Consider the following 21,688-nt stretch of genomic DNA (forward strand, 5'->3'; position numbering starts at 1 on the left):
TTCAATTTTCCGAGGACTGGAGTCTTAAAGGCAGGTTGTCTCTGAATGCCACAGAACCATGGTGACTGGCAGTCTTTTTTTTGCACTCTACTCACTCAATGGAACACCAGGACCAAAAACCTCTGATGATCACTTGAGTTCCAAGGGGGCTGTTCTGCTACAGTTGTATTTTCCTAGGCTCTATGATCTCTTGCATGTGTTTCTATTCACAGCCTCTATTGCCTCCACTGTTCAGCTCCCTGAGAATGATCCAACATACTGCTGTGTCTCAAAATGCAAAGAGGACATTTTCCTGCAATTTTTTTCACAGCATGTCAGCTGCCTCTTTTTATGCAGCAGAGCTGTGACAGTTCTACACTGATGACTTCAGATGTTTGCAGAGCAAGCTTCAGATCATGCATCCGTGAGCAGGAATGGAAGGAAGGAAGCAAGGGTGGGAGAGCTCCTCTTTTAGAGGCAAAGAGCTGTTATGCGTCGTTGGTGTGCTGTTGAATCATATCCTTAGGCCATCACAACTACCGCTTCCTCCATGGTGTCATTCCCACTGCAGTTAGCTTTGATTGTTCCACTGCACCACTAGTAGTATGGCTTTTTTCCAAAAACAACTCTGTATAGATAGAAAAATGAGAAAGGGTTTGAGAGGTTATAAGCTGGCAGAACACAGTGTGCTGACTGTCACACTTGTGTAGGTAGGCAGAGCACTGCAGCTCAGAAAAGCTCAGGGGCCAGCTAAGCAGAGCAACTCAAGGTCTAAACCACAAGTTGGGCAGACTCAAAGAATAAGTTTCAGCTTAATGCTAGGACTGAGAAAAGAGAGAAAATCTTTGGGGCTGGTGCAACAAACCACTAATCTTAAAGAGAGTGCTCAAGAAAATACAGAACTCATCTACCTTGAAAGTGTGAATACATCTACTCAGGTCTTTGAGTAACAGGGGTGAAGGTGTTGGAATTACGCTACTGCCTTTGTTTAACGGTGACAATAACATGGTGAGGAAAATCAGAAAAAAATATTGCAGAATCAAACAGAAAATGCAGCTCAGTTCCAGGCTTCAAGCAGATGCATGATCCTGGGATATGTCAGACAAGGAGAACTTGGGGTTTACAGAAGTTGGAAATAATGAATGTTCAGGGAAACAGGACCTTGTAAATAACCCGTGTCAGAGAGAAACCTGTCATCATCAGAGAAGTTCTGCTATTAGTTTTAAAAGAATATCCAAGGTTCCATTTCCGGACAAGGAAGGTCTTTTGGGCCATGCTGGGTATGAACTCAAGCACACAAAAATACCAGTCCCTGATATTGGTAAGGTGGAAGAAAAGTGAGGATTGACAGTTCTGCTGCATAGTCAAGCAAAGCTGATCTGTGGCCTAATGTAGTAGTGTAGAAGTTTAGAGAAACCCAGCAAAACAGCTATAATTTTTTAGTGGTAATTAATTTTATAATTTGATATTTATATCATGCACAAAAAGTATGTAGTCATGAGGGACAGAAAAAATTCCAGTGCCATTTAACTTAGTCAGGAGTCATATCTATTCCCATTTGTTACCTGTCTTATGCAGCTTTCCTTGGAAAAGGTTTTCCACTAACGCAGAAATTAACTGCATGATGATTAAAAGAGCCCAGTGGCCCAATAAGACTGAAAGCATCCACATATTTTTGGTTAACCAAGAAAGAGTAAAATGTCAGAAAACATACTTTTCTTGCAGAATTGTCTCTGTTTTAAGCTTACACCAAACTTCTACAGCTCAACAGCTAAAATAAGTCAAAAATACATAAGCTGCTATGTGTCCAGGACACTGAGCTTGCTTTCTCCACTACAAACAAGAGCTCATTAGAGCTGCTCTGAGAATGACGAAGTAATGTCCTCCTCCATCCCTCCAAGTTGTACTGTTTGTATTGCTGTGTCTCCATTTGGTTGGGTTTTCCTAGCCTAGGCAGGCAAATATCTTCAATCTGTGGGCTAAAATACAATGGATGAGCTTGGAGATCCCAGCTGACTACATCTAAACTACCCTCTTGGCACATAAGTACAATTTCAGGAAGAGCTGTCTGATGTTATGTGTTTGGCCACGTGGCTTTTGTATTACTGCTCACCACTTGCTTCTGAGAGCCCAAAAGGATTGCAGAAGCAAGCTGAGGGAAGAGTTCATTCTGCACTGGGTGATGAGTTAAGTCCCACAAGACTTTTCTTCTGTTTCTTGAAGTAGAGCATGAAAGTTATTAGGTCTTTAATTTGGTAATTTAACTTGAGGCTTAAAATGCTGAAGGATGAAAGCTACAATTCAGACATAATGAACTTTCCAGTGAACTTGAACTTTGATTAAAAATGCAATTAATATTGGCTTGAAATATTTAGTGAAGTCTCTGCTGTCCTTTTGCCTACCTTCCTCCTTTATCTCTCATATTTCTAGGCTCTGTTCCTCTTCTGAGAAGATCTCCCACTCCTGACTGAGAGTATTTGGAGGTGTGAGATCCAGAACACTGGGTCACAGGTCGGCCAGGTCTAGCTGTGCAAGTGGAAGTGACTGCTGGCCACTGAGCTCACAGACCTCCTTCTCCAGCAGATGCAGCTACATGGAAAGCAGCCTCTTGCTCCCACCAGTTATACATCACAATTGCCAAAAAATGACACTGTGTGAATATGCAGGGTCATGATGAGCTCACCCAAGGGCAGGGATGGCTCACCTGAGGGCAGCATCCTGCCAGACAGCAGGGATAGCACCGGGGCTATCACCCCCTGGCCAGTGGTGCCTGCCTTAACTCAGTGTCCCCCTGGGCCTGCAGGAGTATTTAAAAGGGTCAGGAGCATCCTCACAGCTCTGCCAGAAAAGGAAACATTTTCCAGTCATAACCTCTGAACACAGACAATGTGCACGGCTACCTGAGGGAGATGGGGTGTCCCTAAGAAAGTCTGTACTTCTGCTGAATGTAGAAATTTTAAATGCTTCCTTTTCAGCATGATGAATACTTTAAATCTCCAACTCTGTAAGTATTTAAGCTTCATTTTCTTTCCTATGTCACTTCCTTTAGCACAGAAAGAAACAAGCTTGAGACCACCCTTTACTGGTTTCAGTTAACCAATCTTCACATTTTAGTCACTCAATATTTACATTTATTTTACACCTGTTTTTTCCTGAGTATTCCATGTGGTAACAAACCATCCCAGAAAAATAGACCATATATATTAATGAGGAAAAAAAAGTATTGTTCTGGAATAAACACAGAGGCTTTGAATATTTCAAGAACATCGGTGCATTTAAAATTCAGATTTATTTCTTAACTTGGTTTTAACTGGCAGTCCTAAAAATGCCTTATTTTTTATGATACATTATTCCCACCAGAAATATTCAAGCTATAATATAAATAAGTAATTTATTTTACAGTTGGCAAACATATGACCCAGTGAAATATGTAAAGTAGACTTCACTGGCAGGGAAATCCCACTCACTCACAGTAGCTAAGGCTCTTTACTGCATTAGGTTGTCTAAAGCTTTGATTCCTGGCTATTATTCTTACTGTGCTTAGATCTGTTCTAAGTATCTTCTCCTGCTTACAGATAAGAACATACAAAAGTATTTGCAATATCAGGATGTGATCTGCATTTTCAGAAAAAAGTTTAGACTGGTAAATGTACCTTTTTGAAAGCACCTATTACTAAACTTAAAAATTAGTAATTTCCAATCAGACACACTCACAGCCTTATGGTATCTACACTGGCAGATGTGTTGCTGTGGGTTCTTTTCAGCTGACACCTGAACTGACCTCTTCGCTCACTTTCTTCCTACTGTGTTTTATACTGAAATCCACCTCATTTGTGGTACTCCTGTAGTTTAAACAAAGCATACAAAGAATCACTCCTCTCCATTCAAACATGCTGGTGAACAGGACACATTTTTTTATCAATTGACTACCGCAAACAAACACATCTAAGAATTAAAGAAGACATTATGTCCCAAAATAAAAGCAGGAGAGTTCAATATGACAAAATGACTGCTTTCCATCCTCTGACAATCAATCCTGACAGCTTCCCCATCACAACACTATTTCTTTGGATTCTTTATGTGCTTAAACCCCTGATTAAAAACCATTTTGCCTGTTTGCACCATGTTCTTCTCATCAGTTTCTATATATATTGCACACGTGCAGTCAGTGGTACTGTCTGTAACACAAAACCAGGGAGAGCATTCCAAGTTGCAAAATTATTCATTGGTAACCTGTTTGGACAGAGGTGTGAAGAAAGAAGGCTTTGTTCTTTATTTTTTTAACACTAGATGGCATTGCTTCCTCCCCCCACCCCCCAGGGAAAACTTGAAGATGAAACTTTCCTTGATTAATGTAAGAGAAGAATTAGTGACTTGCACTTTTTACTATGACTATCACCCTCCCAAGTATTTCCTGTGAATCTTAACTCTCGAGTGTGCCACTAAGCCTTGGGTTTGTATTCCTCTCTCTGCAGCCTTGCCCCCATGCTTCTCCATGCACCAAGGAATTTCTGAAACACTACCGGTGGAATGGTTTTCTTCAGGTTTCCCTTAAGTAACGAATGCTAAAGCTACGGATGATACATACTATGGTGCAGAATATTTTGTTACATAAATTGTGTGTCCTCAAGATGCTAATGAACTTGGATATGTCCCCGGACCTTTCTCTCTCCAACTGATTCTCTTTCTTTCATCACACAGATTCATCAGCTGCAGCAGGAGCCAGAACAAGCTATGAGGCAGGAAGGGACTATACAACCACTTTTCCCCAGGGCCCTTTCCCACAAGAAGAGAGTGCTTGGGTTCCTCTCTTTATCATATAGCAGGAGCCACAGCCAGTAGGGCATTGTCCAATTAAAATTAAATAGCAGCTGTTGACAGTTGCTTGTGGGCTAAATTGGTTCTGTGGGGAATAGCTCATTAGAGCCGTCATCTCCATGAAGAGCTGATTGTATCCTACGCGGGCAAAGTGCGGGGGCTTCCAAGGCTGGAACCTGCCTTCGGTCCACACCAGCATTATATGCAACGTTTGGTGCTCCTACAGTCGATGTCATGGGTCCGACTTTGCTTTTCCTACCTTAGTGTCAATCTTACTAAAAATGAACCACAGAGAACATGCCGTTCCCAGACGGGCTGCTCTTCTTCCCCTGCCTCGGAGCAACACCTCCGGCCTGACCCACAGCGCGGCACGGGAAAGGGCTGAGGCGAGACCTGCCCCCTCTCTTGCTCGGCCCCTTTCGCCGAGCAGGGGAGGCCGGAGGGGCTGGCTTCTCCCTAGGGAGCCCTGCTGGACCGAGCGCCGCGGGGCCGGGCCGGGAGCAGCTACCTTGGCTGTTGGCTGGCCGGGAAGGGTGAGGCTCCAGTTCGGGGAGCCACAGGTAGGCGGCGGCCTCTTGCTTTTCCCAGGTTCGTGGAGTTTTTTTTTTTCCCCTTCCATTCCCTCCTCCTCTTTTTCCAGCTCTCGCTTTCCGGGTTGGGTGTTTGGTGCGTTCAGAAAAGTGCCTGCAACGGCGCGGGATTCCCCAGGTGGAGCTGGTCCCGGCTTTCTCTCCCTTCCTCCTCTGGCTGGCTTTCCTCCTTTGTGGCCGCATCCAGGGCGCTTCAGTCCCCCTCCCACGCTTCCTCTTTCCCTCCCTCCCCGCCTCATCCTCACTTCGGGGAGAGAAAGCCGGGCTCTTTCCTGTCTCCCGGCCGCCCCGGGCTCTCACCGCGCCCGCCGTGCGGCGGTGCTGCGCCCCGCTCCGCTGCGCTCCCCTCCCCTCCCATCCCCTCCCTCCTCCCGGGGCCGCTCCCGCCTCCGGGGGCCGCTCCCGCACATGGGCGCCGCGCGGGGCTCCCCCTGCACCGAGGCGGCGGCGGCTCCCCCCCGGCCCCGGAGCGCGTAGTCCAGCCGCCCTCCCGCCCCGATTCATTTGTTGTTGTTGTGCTGTTCTCCCTCTCTCCCTCCCTCTCCTCTCTCTGAACTTTTGTCACCGCGGCCGCTGCGCGGATGAAGACTTTTCGCGCCGGGGACGCCTAGCTCTCCCCGCCACCCCTCCCGCTGCCGTGCCCCGCGCTGCCCCCCGTCCCCGGCCGCGATGCCGTTTCCCCTGCGGACCCTGGAGCCGCTGAAGCTGTGCAGGTTGGAAGAGGCCGGCGGGGATGGCGCGGAGCGGGGCGGCCCGGCGCCGGGGGACCACGCCGGGGCGACGGAGGGGGGCGGCGGGCGCCGCCGCGGCGCGGTGCCGCTCTTCGGGTCGCTGGAGCAGGTCAGCTCGTACGCGCTGGTGTCGCTGCTGATGCAGCTCTCCGACCTCTCCCGCTGCGCCGGCGACATCTTCGGCGGGATCCTCAGCGAAGCGGACTCCTTGTGCCACCGCAACGCCCGGCTCCAGCGCCGCCTCGGCGCCCTGGAGGAGCTCCTCGCCCGCCTCGACCATCGCAAAGTCAAGATCCGTGAGTACCACCCTTCCCCGGCGCTGCGAGCTCGTCTGGGACCGTGGCGGGGTGACCTGGGGAGCGGGAGGACCGGCCGGAGAGCGGCCGCCCGCTGGCGGGGCTGTTGGCACGGCAGGCTGGGCTCTAGTTTGTGATTTATTTAAAAAAAAAAAAAAAAGAAGAAGAAGAAAAGGAAAGAGGGAAAAGAGGGAAACTTAAGCATCCCCGTCTCGCTTTTCCCGTGCTCAGGTGGAGGCGGCCGCCCCCCGTCCCGCCGCGGCTCCTCCCGGGCCCCGCCGGTGCCCACGGGCTGTAGCGCGGCGCTGCTCATCCCCCTCCGGGAGACCCCGGCCCCGGGCTCCGTCCCAGCGGCTCCGGCCCTGGATGTCGCTGGCCTCGGCGGGAGGGGCGGTGTCAGCGAGTGGGGCCGGTGGCTGCGAGTGTTTCCCCGGTGCTTCTGTACGGCGGAACCCTCGCTCACCGGGGAGAGCGTGTCCGCAGGGCGGGCAGCGGGCTGGCCGGGGGCGGGGGGCCGCCAGCGCCGGGAGCTGATAGCGCTGTGATGCCGGGGGAGTTTGTTTATGTGTTTATGCCGGGTTTGCGCTAGACTTGGGATCAGCCGAGCTTCTGACAGTTCAGCCCACATGCCTGATTAATTCTTTTGTATGTGCATGGGAAGACCTCAGTAAATAGAAACCTGCATGTACTTAGCAGCTGGTTTTGTGTCTCTCGGTTCTCTCGAGCTTCTGTTCATTGTGCACTTGAAAACTTGAAATTTCAACTTCATACAGAGCCCAAGCAGCAAGATGCAGAATCGGCCTTATCTTCCTAATTAGTGGCAGCATGGGGAGACGGTTCTTAAGTTTCTTTCAGAGTCTGTAAAGTGGCCCTCAGAAGGGACTAATTGTACACCTTACACAGAGCTATAGGAAAAGGTTCGTTTTTCTTCTGAGCTTGGCCCAACTTTGGAGAAAGGATCCAGTAAAAATTGCATCTGGTACATGAAGTTTTGTTTATGTGTGACCAAGCTCCCCACAGACAATGTGGGAGATAACTTGCAACATCAGCGTAGCTTTCTCAATGTGCTGGAAACATTCAGGAACCCAAAGAATTGTGTTGCAACTTTTGTGGCAGCTGTATAAGGCGTAAGCTCAGCCTAAATAGGGTTGCTGCTCAGACACCACCGACAGTTTTATTTTAAATGGAAGTAGAAAGCTTACTTTGCATATGGCACACTTATGAGCAAAATTGATAAGGAAGGCCTTTCACAAATAAGATTTAAAGCGTATGAGCCCTGTATGGGTGACTTACCTGTTTCATTGCAGAGTTATTCCTTATGGTATGCTTGAGTATGTGGTTTCTCCAAAGGAGGACACCTTCGCCATCCTTACCAAACCTTGTGGTTTTTAAATGTGAGGCTAAAGTTTTGTGCTAACTAGTTTTACTTTTTTAGGTGCTTTATAACTGTATGATAAACTGAGGGCCATTTCTTCCTCACCAAGACAAGTATAACCTTTTCTGCCAATATAGTTATGTTAATTTGGCGTGGCATGGTGCAGTCACATTTGAAATGTGAGTGTGTTATTGCTGGGGATACCTGCAGTATAGTGGTGTATTAAATTGATTGCCTGATAGGAAGCAGTACTTATTTATCTTAGTTTAAATAAATAATTACCATACACTGATGCAAAGTATATAAAGGCTAGGGTGAAATAAGCTTCTGCTGCCCTGTACAAACCCCGAAATTCTATGTGTCAGACTCTTAGTGATTGTCTTCTTTCTTAGTCATCGTTTTGCACAAGTTGTATATTCATGAATTTTTGTTGTTGTTACAACTCGGTTCTTTAGGCTAAGCCTGTTATTGCTTTTAATTTGATGGTCTTTGCTCTTGTCATTGTGATGCTCAAAACTGGATGCAATTCTTATGTTTGGCTTTTTCTATTTGGTTTTAAATTCTTTGCTAAGTGGCATCTCTGCCATCTCTGCCCATTCAGTTTTGCTACTTGAAAGCTGCATTGCTGCTGCCAATATTTACTTTTCAAAGATCTCGTTCACTGAAGTCTAAGAGAATTAATGATTATTTCTTTCTAATTTTTTTTAGGTTTTTTTGTTTGGATTTTTTGTTGTTGGGGTGTTGTTGTTGTTGTTTTGAGGTGTTTTTTTGTTTTGTTTGTAAAGGAAGGTTATTTTATTTACCTATTCAGTCACTAGGAATTGATGTGTAGGCGAAGCATATTGACACGAAGTTGCACATAAAGCCATGACAATTCTTATAGGCTTTCTAGATACTGCAATCTGGCCAAGGAGATCAGTTAGGATGCTCCATTGCAGTTAGAATCATGAACATCTCTGTGATACACGCCATCAAGGCTTGTCTGCAAGTTTAACCCTGTTCCTGACATTAAAGGGAAGTATATGGAAAACAAAGGCAATGGTTTAATAATACTGTCTTTGTTTGGGAACAACAGCAAGGGGGATTTTTCCTTCCCATTTTTGAAGCCTCATGGAAAAAGTTGTTTGCTGGTGCAGGATTGTAAGAACAACAAGGATTGTATAATTACTTTCCCATTTACTAGATTTTTACTAATCATAAACTTTTTTTTTTTGTGGGGCAGATATTGTGAACTACTGCACCTCTTGTGATGCAGAAGTACACAGGTACAGCATGACATTGTGTCAGATGACTGGAGTAATTTGCTCTTGCATTCAGGATGAGGGGATAGGACATTGTTCACCTGCTTTTCAAATCATGGCTAATTTCTACTTGAATAATTGCCTTTTGTTCTCTTTGTGGGGCCTGGACAATAATTTCCTCTTTCAACTGAAGGTCCCAGAATGACTTCGGAGATCCCAGAATGATGTTGTATGGGAAGGACCAGAAGAGGACTAGGAAGCTTCAAATCTGGGTCACAACCACTTCTTGGGAAGTAGCTGCAGACTGGCAGCTGGTAAAAGATATGCTATTTGTGTCTATGGTGCTTGGGAAAGTACATACCAAAGTTGCAGGGGTTTTTTATTTTTGCGCTATCAAAGTTTTGTTTCAAAGTAAAGTTTACATGCAGTACCCTTCAGATAACAGGGGTCCATTAGTGTTTGTTCCTTGCTGAGCATGGGCAGGGGTGTGAGGGAGGGAAAGCAGGCAGAACAAAGCTTTTTGTCTTCAGTTAGTCACTCTCTGCAGTCATTGACTGTGCTTGCTGGTCTGTCTGTACAGTGTGTCCTTGTGTGTGTGGAGGATCCATATGCTCCTAGATCTAGATATTAGAGTATGAATAGGTAACTGTGTCTCAGATGATCTCTGCTGTTTCTCTTCTGTTATATACTCCCTGGTATTCTGTAGTGAATGCATTAGTTCCATCCATTCATTGCTCCACATGGGAGAGAACTTTCAGATGTGGCAAACTGGTTAAGGATGTGCTGTAGTACAGTGGGTGCTATGTCTGCAACCCTTACTGGGGGTAGACTTCCCCATCTCTCAAGAGTGGCTGGAATTCTGCCATGCCCTTCAGCTGGAAGGCCTCCTTTCAGAGGGTTTTGTACTCGTATGCCCTACATACTCGGGGAGTTTAATTTCATGTCTGCTTCAGGATTTTGAAGGTAGCTTTCAGATGCATGCAGTCTTGGTGATAGTTGAGTTTTCAGGGGTTCACTAGAATAAACTCTGCTTTCTCTGGTTTGGTTTAGCTCTCTTTAACTTTTTGTTTAGAGTGGTAGAGAAGTTTCTCGTTATATCCCCCCAGCTGAGAAACTTGTGCTTGACTTGATTTCAATACAAGGATATTTTTAAGGCCACTTAGTAAAATGCTTTCCTGACATGTATTTGAGCTTTGCATAATGAGCAGGGTGTTGTGCCACAAGAAGGGACATCAAAATATGATGAGACACGTCCCTATGGGCTGATGACTGGTTTATAACTCATGGTGGTGGGAGGCACTAATGGCTCAAGGCAGTTTGTAAAATTCAAGTGTAATATGCAGTACTTGTGACCTTAGTTCAGCTGCACTAGCCACGTCTAGAGAATTAATTAGATTCAGTACTTTTTTAACAGTCTTTCATCAGGTTTTCATTAAGCTTATGTGTGTTGCTGTTTTGCATGATGTTTTGTCGTATGTTTCCAGCATCCAGCTGCCATAATGTGTTTTACACCATGAGACTTGCCTAACAGCTTTTTATTTTCTAGCAGTGTGCATCTGTAGCTGTGACCTAGCATCAGGTGATGTAGTTTTTCATCACTTTCGGTTCTTAAACGTCAGGGTGGATGAGGACAAGTGCCTCTTTGAAGTGATCATGGCTCCTCAGAAGGCACATGATGGCAGCAGAGAAATCTTACATGAATTACAAGGCCAGCTCTTGGGAAATGCTGTGGGGCCTTAAACAGTCATTGTTTTTGTAGGGCATGAAGAACAACATTTTTTCCATTAATATTTGTCTTCTGCCATCTGCTGTTATTTATGCAAAAATTAATGTTAACCCTAACCCTGTAAATCACAATGTTTCGACAGACTGGAAGGCTGTCCCTTCCATCTTCTCTGCTATTTATTTTGAAGTCTTTCTGAAGAGATGATTTGAGAGAGATGCTGAGAGGTTAACCTAAAGACAACTTCTGGTTCAGTGTCTGCAGTAGCAGGATGGGGTTTGGCCAGTTGCACCTCCTGTTTTAACAAGAAGAAACCGATTCTGTGGGAGAGAGGAAATGCTGCGTCCTAATTAGTGTTGTTTAAAATCCTTCAGTGTTTGATTTTAAAGGCACAGCATAATAATTTGATTTTGATGCCCAACATCTATACATAGGTATGTTTTTCTTCCCCCCACCCCCCCACCCCCTCAAGTTTAAGCACATTAATGCAAGAGAGCTGGGGGGGTGGGGAGTATGGCTTTCTATTTGTCTGCATGATGGAAGGACAATCCAGTTTACACTTCATCTCCTGCTATTTTGTTTAGTAAGTATTTTCCACGCTTTGTGTGCAAGGCAGTACTGGAGCACATTTCCTGCTTTAGCTGAACAGGAAGCTTTATTCAGCTTATTCCTAGGGAAACCCCTCCTCCATCCCAAGCCACCAAAAGTGAGCATTATTTGAGACAGTATCAGCAGTGGGCAGGAGATGAAGGGGCTGGCTGGCTTTCTATAGTTTCTGGTGTAAGGACAGAGAATACAAGATATTCATCATCCTGCAACAACAAGGAGAAACCTTGTTTAGGAAAAGGTTTAGGGGAAAAAAAAGCCAAACAACACACACCCCCACAAAAGAAAACAAAACACACCACAACCAAAATCCCCAAACTAACCACCAAAACCACGGTGTGCTGTTGAGAAAGCTTTGGTGAGAAAAGACAGGCTTTTAGGTGAAGAACTCTGTTCTAGCACTATTTGGGAGCTACAGTTCATCTATGATTGCAGATGCTTGAGGTGACTGCACTGTGGAATTTCTCTCTGTTGCTGTGCAATACGAAGATTCAACAGCAAAGTTCAACCATGTTAAACAGTTAATTCCTAAGTCCCCCTTGGGAAAGAAAAGAAGAAATTTTCTCTTTAACCCTGTTGTAATTATTCAGTTTGCTGCTCAGAAGCAATACAACTGTTGTTTTATTTAGCTAGTGCAAGACTAATTATCTGTGGAAATTCAACCTGATCCAAGGGAGGTTTCACTTGAAATAAGCAGGAAGAAAGTCTGAGTTAGAAAAAGATTTCCCATGGGGATGGTGGGCCAAGTCGTTGTCCTGCTGAGTGGCAAAGCTCCAGCTGAATTCAGTTTGATGAGGGTTTGGCTTGCTGTTCTGAAAACAGTTGACACTCTTTGGCTGAAATGTAGAGCTGCTTTGTACATTGCTCGGAACCTATTATACACCACCTACGAACATTTATTTCCGTAGAACTTATGACTGGCTTGATCATTCAGGAAAACAGTGTTTAGGAGAGGTAGTTAATGAATTAAACATACTTGCATTTAGTTGTTTTCAATTAGGATCTATTTTGAAGGTTGCTTGATATTTCAGGATACACTAAAATGTCCTCAGAAGTTTCTCTTCCTATTAGTATTGGCACAGTCTCGTATTGGTTGAGTGCAAGCTAGTAATCTTGGTCTTGCAGGCTTCTCTCTAAGCTGATATGAATCTCCAGCAGAAGAACAGTTTTTTGGATGAACCTATTAACAAACATAAAACAACACAGTGGAAAGCCACTGAAGTTCCTCAAACCCTCTGTCCTGGAATTTAAACCGGCCTCTAATCAACAGAAAGTGGCAAGAGGCTTTCAAGGGGTGTTGGGAGCAGATTACCCCTCATGTGCTTAGTGATTCTTGCATCTTCCTCTGAAGTGTTTGGTGCTGGCTGCTCTCATCTGTGGGGTACTTCACTTAATGTTGCCCAGGCCAGATTCACTGTGGTAATTCCTGGCCTTTTTCTGTATTTCTGGGTGAAGGAGCAGCAATTTCCCTTTCCTCATCTTCCTTTTTTTTTGCCTGCATGCTCAAATAAATGATATAATAAATGAGGGCATGTGCTTTGCTTCCTGTTATCCAGAGCACTAGTGCAGCAGAAACAGAAAGGGGGATTAGGAAATAGAAGGAATTAAAAGACACACATCGAAAGCTTGGCAATTATGCAAGCCCCAGTTTCTTTTGTAGTCCTAAACTAGCTATCAGCAGGCGAGATCAAAGCTGTCCACCCTAACAGTTAACAAGATCAATTAAACATGCTAATTAAATGTTGTTCTTGGCTGTAGGTTGGATAGGAAACCTGCTGGTTGGATGGCAGTCTCCAGAAAGCCTGGATGACATGCTACTTAAGAGACTAGAAAAAAAATATTTTGCTACCTGTGGGTTTAGCACAGATTAATGTGGGTGGACTTTGCAAGTTGTTTGTACTTATATCCTACCATATTTTAGTTGGGCAGGGCTGCTTCTGGCTTCAGGCTGTCATGGGTTTTACCTCTTTGTCATTTGTAAATTATGGTGGTTTAAGTTAGGTTGTTTTTATTTATTTATTTATTGGCCTCTTGTCCTTTAATCAGCATTGTGCATATGAGATTTCATTGCCATTTAAAAACTAGGAGTAGTTAGAATATAAATGTTTAAGGTCCAATGAATGTGACTGAGCTTAGGGCACTAAGCAATCTGAAGGCAGGGTTGTTACTCCTGCAGAGAGGCAGAACCAAATAATTGCTTTGCTATCACTCCTCTTGGTAGCTACCCTGTTGAAGCCACTGGACTACACAGTTTTTAGGTTAAGACCTGATTAATTTTTTTATTTCCTTCCTCTTATTTTCTCCTCCTCATTTTCTTTAGTAGTTTAGACTCCTCACTTACTCCAGGTATGCTCTGAGCTGCCTCTCCATCTCCAGCCCTGCCTGTTCTGAGGTGTGACAGTTTCAGTGTCTGCTCTGCACCTTGCCACCCATGTCACTTGTTAAAACTCAGCATTTCCCCTTCCTCAAACACAACACTCTCTGCAGGCCTGTTGGTTGGATTAGTGAGGAAGGAGGTGAGGAGATGGGAGGCAGAGACAGGGAAGGGTGAAATTTGATGGAGATTCTGGCTTTCTCATGACAACCCCTCTATTTTGTAACTCCTTGGTGTTAGCTCCTGTGTAAGGCCTTACTGGCTGGGGTTGTGGCACAGTGGATAGCACCATAATAACTGTCTGAGCATGCCCTTTTCTTCATTTTTATTGCTTCCCTTCCAAATATGTCTATTGCTCTGCTATAGGAGTATAAATCAAGAGCAAAACCATTTACACCATTACAATGGTGGAAGTGAGACTATCAAGGTATTACTTGAAATAAAAAAATCCTCAAAGGAACTGACTTTAATGTGTGTCTGTGGCTGAGTTCTTATAACTTTTGAACTTAAAGGACATTTTAATGTTTCAGTAGGTTTAATTTCCCTAATGTGAGCAGCAGCTCTGTTTTAATTTGAAATTTGGCATCTTGATAACAAGTAGATCTGTTAAGTTAGTTGATTGGACATTCCTTTTACTGTAATCAGGCTGTAGCCTAGCTAACCAAATTTTGATTAATCTAAGATTGTAATTTTTAAATTAACTTAGCTCCTACTTTTCAGAGATTAGGACTAGAACAGCTGCCTCCTGAAGTATATCGGAACTATGGATGATATCTGAAGAACAGAACTTATTTTTTTCTACTAGCACTAAATGCAAATGTTAATCTTAATGGGAAAATTATGGCAATTTCAAGCATATTGAGTAATAGTGACAATGGTGGGATTTCTCTTTTTTTTTTCTGGTTGAGCAACCAATTGGAAAATGACGACAAGAGACTTCTACAGTATGTTTTAAGTGGTAATGTGTGGTACTTGCATGTTCTTCTTTCTTCTTGCTCCTCTCAATTTTTAAATTTTTTTTTAGGGTCAAAATGCTGGCTACAGAAGAGCTCTCATCAGCTTTTATGTGGTGGGATAAATATTGCTTGCTTATATACATTCTTTGTGTCTGGCTGTTACATTCATAAAGTTTCTCAAAATCTTGGGTTTGAGTTAGAAAGCAAGCTCAGTCTTTCTCCTTGCAAATGGGTATCTATCTTTTGTTTTCTACTTTAGCAAGTTTTAGCTTTTGGCAGGAGATGGAGTTTGCTTGCAGGAAGCTCAGCAGCACCCGAGATGAGTGCTTTGTGGGTTATCTCTAGTGGCACCTTTTGTTCCTGCTGTATGGGAGGGAAGAGCTCCCAAGCAAATGGTGTTGTCTTTCCCTTCCTGTTCGGTATCTCGTTCATGGTAACTGAATCTGCTTGGGAGGATTGAGAAACCAAATGATGGTTGCCTAATGCAATATCATTAGAAGTTAAAATGAAAATCTCAAAATGTTGTTACCCACCTTGTCCTTAGAGATGCTTAAAACATTTTGAAGTAGAAAAAAGAAACCAACTACCAGGAAATCGGAACAAGCTTTTACAAAACTTTTCATTAATTGCGGTATTTGATTTTCAATTTAGAAGAAAGATAGCACAAGCAAAGCTTGATTGATAACACAGCAAGACCCATCACCCATTATTGTGGACATGATCCAAATAAAATCCTTCCTACTCAAATTTTGAATTATTTTTCCTCCCTCCAATATATGTCCTAGACACTGAAAAATATTTCTTTGCAGAAGTCCAAGAACCCAAGAATTTCTGAAAATGACCACTCTGTAAGATCAAAGATATATGTTCATGTGTATATGAACAACAATGCAATTAAGTACATGCTTATAGCCTCCTTTATACTATTTTGATTTGTAGTGTGGGAAACATGGAGGCCCTCTTATGAGAACGTCAAGATTTTTAAATATGAGAAAGAAGTTTGTTCTAGATTTGTTATGAGGAAGAAAGAATGAAAACACAGTAACGTTCATAAATGTCTCGGTGTGTTAGCTTAGATGCAGTTTTCTACAATTTGTTTGTTGAGCTATTCCCTTGTTCTATTACAGTAAAGGTGGGTAGTCACTATGTGGTTCCTCCTGCTAACTTTATTTTAATAACGTGTGATAGAAGATCGAGTATTTTAAGGCATAAGCATACTTACCATAAACTCATTCTGCATGGCTGAATGCATGCCGTAGGGAATGGCTATGCTAGGAACTAGAAGGGTGATTAATGGGGCCAGAACTGAATGGTTTTGTACCAGTTGCATTCGTGACCTTGTTGGAAACCAAGATATGGGAAACTGGTACGGCAACCGATCTCCACGGGGCCAACACCCTTCCCGGTATCTCTGGCTGCTGCCCTCGCAGTGAGGAGCATGTGCAGTCCTGTTGGGCAGGCTGGGGCAGCCTGAGCCCTTCAGGGAGCAGTCCCATGGAGGGGGGGCCCTGACCCCATTGGGCTGTAGCTGGGCTCAGCCCTGGTTGTGCAACATGAGCTGAAGTGGCTCTGCCTCTGCGCTTCTGAAATCCTGGGTAGCATCGCACAGGGTTTGCCTTGTCCTGGGTAGGCAAGCGTGATCATAACAAGGGTGGTTTCAATGTAAATACTTTATTGCAGTTGATTTTGAAATTACTGTTGCAGTTATAATTATATAATAATTATGGAATATGTGGAATTGTAATCTATAATCGTGATCTTTACCTTCAGGAAATATAGGAAAGCTGGAGAAAACAAGACAAGTGTGAGTCAGTTCTCTTGCCCTGCCTTGTCTTGATGGTCAGCAGTAGGACAAGGCTACCCTTCGCCAAATCCGCATGGAGAGGAGAGAGGCAGTGCTCGCTTGTCCTGAAGGAAGGTTAAACTGCAGTGTTGGCCTGTTTGTGATAACAAATTTCCTTAAAACATTAGGAAGCACTTACACAGCACAGCCACAATGCAGATTTAAGTTGAGTTAGAAGGCTCTTTGCCCTGAGAAAGTCTAGTCATAACACATACAAGTGAATCCAGAATATGGTAATTTAGTTAAGTGTGGCTTAAAAAGGTCTGTTTCACAACAGTTATGGGCTTTTTTGAGGTCTAGAGGAAGAGCAGGTAATTAGAAATCCACAGAGTTCTTGCCTGAGGTGAAAAATACCACAAAAACATAGACCTCTTGGTGCTTTTTAGCTTGTCATGCTACAAAAGCCTCTGTTTGTCCATATCTGTTACAGAGACATTGTGTCTACTGGATGGTAATGAAGACTAAAACCATCTGCAGTGCTTATTATCTTGCCTGCTCCCACTCATTGCAGAGTTTGGTTTGAATTCTGTAATTTGTGATGTCCCCTCTGAAGAGTGTGGTATGTAACATGGGAGGGGAGTGCTCTTCAAGGCATGTTGTTTTGACCCTGTTGCTCTAACTGAGCATGTTTTCCTCTCCCACTCCTTTTCCCAACATACAAAATACAGTAGCTTTTTCTTTACAAAACATTTTTTTACTGTTAGTAACCTTGCTGACTAATTGTGAAACTTGCTGCAGTCTGGAAATAGCTGGAGCTTGTAAAAGGTATGATGAAGAGTGGGTAAGTTAGCATTGTATGTAGAGAGAATCTGCTGCAGGTTAACACATCAAATATTTAAATGATTTAAATGCATTGTAGTGCAACTGGTAGAAAAATGAATTAGGTCATGATAGACAAAAGCTTGTCTTCATTCGAGCTCCCGTCAACTTGGTGTGTTTGTGCTCCACTGGTTTTATCACTAGTTACATCTATGCACATATGGTATTTCTATTTTAGATTATTATTAGTGGCTTATAAAAATATGAATAAACCTAATCCCAAAGACAAATGAAAGCGTGGGTATACCTCTAGTGCAAGTTTGAACTTTCTAGGGAGAACCCCAGAATATCTCTGCTTTTGACAGAAACAGCCAATTGGAAAAATGGCTGACTGACAAAAGGCAGATAGCACCAAATAGCAAGCACGGGTATGAACTCTGTATGTGAACACTGAAGGGAGCAGAGTCTTTCTCACTGTCAGCCTGAAAGTTCTGCATGATAAGCCCTAGAGCACAGCCTCCACTTGCAGGGTGTTATAAAAGATACTTTAACTGTGTGCCCTGTGCTGCAGTACCTTTCTCCCCTTACCTTGGTGGCTGTTGTTGAAGCTGAGACAGTGAGTTTGAATGGAATGAAACTTTTCAAGGAAAAGTTCTTGAGGCTGCTTGTCTAGTCACCAAAGGTCCTGTCTTGAGAGCATTGCAACTGAATGGGTAAACCTCATAGTGTTCCCATGGGCCTATGTGTTGTGCTTATCCAGATCTCTCTGCATGGCATCCCGCACCCTCAGGCGTGTCACTCCACTTGGTGTCATCTGCAAAGTTGCTGAGGGTGCACTTGATCCCTTCATCTACGTTATTGATGACATTAAACGGAACTGGTCCCAGTACAGACGGACGCCTGAGGGGCCCCACTTGTCACTGATCCCCCTCTGGACATTGAGTTATTGGTCACTACCTTCTGACTGTGGCCACCCAACCCCCTACTCAGGATAGGCTGAATGGGAGCCAGGTGCTGAGGGCTGCGTGCAATCAGGTTTTGAATATCTCCAGGGATGGAGCAATCACAACCCTCACAGTAAAAATGTTCTTCCATATGCTTAAATGGAATTTCTTGTTTTACAGTTTGTTCTCGTTGTGTCTTGTCAAAGCCTTGTAACCAGGAACACTAATACACTCTTCTTACTGGGAGGCTGTCCAAGGGGAGTGCTGATGGGACCCAAGGTGGACAACCTGATCAAGAGAGCTGGGGTACTCTGTGGCCTTCAGTAAATGTCTGTCCTCATTTTGGCCAGGACAGGGTTAAGTTTTATATGGGAGGGGATGTGGCCAGGACGAAGATGTTATTCTGTACCACCTCAGGTCATTGCTGCAGGCAGGGGGGAAAGGGATTCACTCTCACTCTCTCTCTCTTCTGGGGAGAAGGGGTTTCCCCAGTTAAGAAAAGGTGTCCAGGGAAGCCGTCTGGTATTTGCTTATTGTTGTGGGCTTTCCTTGTAAATCGTTTTTGTCTTACACCTTTTGTTATTAATATTGCTGCTGTTTGTTTTCTTATGTCATTGCTGTTTCCAGTAAATTGTTCTTATCTCCACCTGTGCCTCCAGTTGGAGTGGGGGGGAGCGAGTGGTAGCATGGTTTTAACAGGAGTACTAAATTGGAAAATACCATTCCTAAACCATGACTGTTTCACATTTATTTGGAAAAGGATGGGCAAGGGAAGGCGTTAGTTAATTGAGTAATAAAGCTGGGACCCAAAAATCACATTCTAAGAATTATAATTAATATTGTTTATTTTTATATATAATTATTTACTTGAGGACTTCTGACCTTGCAGCGCTTCTTGGGAAGAGCTTTAATACTCTCCATAAAAATACCTACTGTTTCTGTTGACAGGCAAGGTGATAAACTCGATCTCAGAAAGATGGAAACTGTCTCCAGTGGAGAAAGTGGAAACTGTTTCCAGTGTCTCACCTTACAGATACTGTTGGCAGTAATCTCTTAGGGATTGAAAAGCATCCACTGTTCGCAGGAGGAGTCCTGAACAACCCTTCCGCATGCTTAAGAATTTCAGCAGCGGCTTCTCTTTGAAATTCTGACAAAGATCCTTGGCTGGGTTTTTGGAAACTATCTAGGATCTAGGTTACGTTACTACAGTACCCTATTTTTTGCTTGTTGATGGGAGCTTTATTAAGCAGGATGGAAAACATACCATATAGTTCTGTTCTTCATCTTGCTTGGGGCAAGCAGGCAAACTCCAATGAGAATTACAAGATCATCCACAGCAGCAGTTGATCAAATAAAGCAGTTCCTCAGTAGCCTGAGTTGCTGCTAATTAAACACATTTTCCTGTCCTTCCCCTAAGTAAGCAACCCTTTAGATTGACTTAATTGCCAGGACTGTGTGATGGTGCTTTAGAAGAAAGTTGTGATTTAAGGGCTAAATCAAAGCTATTGGAGAGAAATAGTTTTATTTTAAAATGTTTTTGTTAGACTGCAATATCATCTGGTATTTTACATAACTGATATCTTACATACATGGATGGCAAACTATCATTATACATTCATTTGTTTCCCAATGCAAGTTCATAAACTCTTGTTAAAGTTGTCCAAATTCACATGGAGGAAGCCAAACTGGCATTCAATACAGCTATATTTAAAGCTCTTGGCAGGACTTTTCCCATATGAAAGATGTTATATGTAAGCTGTTGGAATAAAACTCTAAGAAGTTTTGTGATGACAATTCTAAAGACTGCCAGATCATCTGAAATTAAGAGATTTTAAATACTGGATCAGAGTTCTGTGTCAGAGTTCTCTTGTCTTACACTGTCTTTCTATTGTCCATGTAAATTGATTTTTGTTACAGTACCTCTGGGAAATATCCACTGGATAAGCTTGTAATCTCTGGTATTTGGCACCTCTGTTGCTTTCTGCTGTGGAATCCTGCAAAAATGGGGTTCACTGAAAAGTCTGCTCTTAAGTATTTCAGCATAATGAATGATTTTTTTTTTTCCCCCCTGTATTGTGTTTCTGAGGAGAATAGTTATAGCCTGTGGAATACATCCTGTTTTCTCGGCTGCAATGAAACCCTTGCTTTTTATTGGTAATACCTACTATTTTTCTTCTTTGTGAAGGCTGCCAACATCTGACCCAGGACTTCTTAAAGACAAAGGCTAATAGAGATGTGTTCCTTTGTTTTGTACCAGAGAGGAAAAGGTTGGGGTTTTTTAAACCAGTTAGTTTTCCCTGTGGTGCTTTCAATCAAACCTTGTGTGTGTGTCTCTCTCTCTCAAAGAAAAGAAAAAAAACAACTCAAAACTAAAAATCAAATCCCAATATACGATAAAAAAAAAAACAAACAGAAAAGCCCCTACCAGGTGAGATCAACTGATTGACTTTGCCCAAACTGTAAGAAACCCAAAAAAGTAAAGGCCTGCTAATCCTAAATGCATATATTCTGATTTTGTCTTTTTAATCTGTATCAGTAGTAGTGTAGATTAACCCACAGTAATTTTTAATTTGTTAATATTCCTCAATACCCATTTGTTAATATTCCTCAATACCCATTTTTATTTAAATAGTGTAGCTGAAACTTCTTTTTGCCTGTTTCTTGTTTGCGATTGAGGTCAAGAAGACACATGGGGTGAAAGTCTGGGTTGACTTACGATTTGCATTTTCCAACATTGGTTTTGACCTTGAGTTGCTAAGTATGAACTTGGAACAAAAGAGCTTTATAGAAGTGGTTGATGGATGGGTTGTAATATTGAAGCTTCCCTCCCCCATGCTCACATCCTCAGAGCTCAGTGCATCCTTACGCTGAAGCGCTGCCTTCATAGGCAAGAGTCTGCTGCTTCAGGAGATAAAAATGCTGAGGCTGGCACTTTGGGAGTCTGTTTATAATAGTGAAGATGTAGGAGAGAGAAAGAAGTTAAAAGTGTGTAGGTAAGTTTTGGGGGTTTTTTTCTAATTTTTTCTTTCAGGGAGAGGATATCCCCCAGTGTTTCCTAATGAGGTAATTGTTTTAGATAAACATCTTGCCTATCTATTGCATAGGAAATGCTCTTGTATTCCTTTTGTCTTCTCTCTGCGAACAGCTTGCTTTGTGTGGATTGTGGTACATTTTTTAAAAATTACTTTTTTATGGAAAAACCCTTTTTGAGCCCTATTACCCTCTAGCTTTCCCCCATTTACTTCAGTACCTCTAGCTATCACAAGTTTGCTTTTTGTCAAAATTGCTGAGAATCTTCTTCACTGAAATGCTATAAAAACGGAGAGGGTGTTGTTTTGGGGGGAGAGGGAATTAGCAGCAGTGGAAGTAGCAACCTGAGCAGTGATATATCCAGGAACACACTCTGGAGGCCCTATTTTGCAATATTGAAATCTGAAAACAGAGTTCCCCCAA

At 43.3% G+C, this 21,688-nt stretch overlaps 1 protein-coding gene across 8 annotated transcripts in view; it reads left to right on the plus strand.

Annotated features, from left to right (window-relative positions):
* The first annotated feature begins 5,106 nt into the window (after positions 1-5,106).
* The window catches only part of NHSL1 (NHS like 1), a 184,419-nt gene continuing 167,837 nt past the window's right edge, over positions 5,107-21,688 (plus strand). For 4 of the 8 annotated variants that reach the window (XM_048299709.1, XM_048299710.1, XM_048299707.1 and 1 more), the window contains exon 1: positions 5,427-6,414. In XM_048299709.1, the coding sequence (XP_048155666.1) occupies positions 6,057-6,414 (358 nt within the window). In that variant the 5' untranslated portion in view covers positions 5,427-6,056. Of the gene's footprint in view, positions 5,358-5,422; positions 6,415-21,688 lie in introns of those variants that run through there. The other 4 variants (XM_048299704.1, XM_048299706.1, XM_048299705.1 and 1 more) reach the window with 3 other exon arrangements.

The sequence above is a fragment of the Corvus hawaiiensis genome, chromosome 3 (assembly GCF_020740725.1).
Source record: "Corvus hawaiiensis isolate bCorHaw1 chromosome 3, bCorHaw1.pri.cur, whole genome shotgun sequence".
In the NCBI taxonomy this organism is placed as follows: Eukaryota; Metazoa; Chordata; class Aves; order Passeriformes; family Corvidae; genus Corvus; species Corvus hawaiiensis.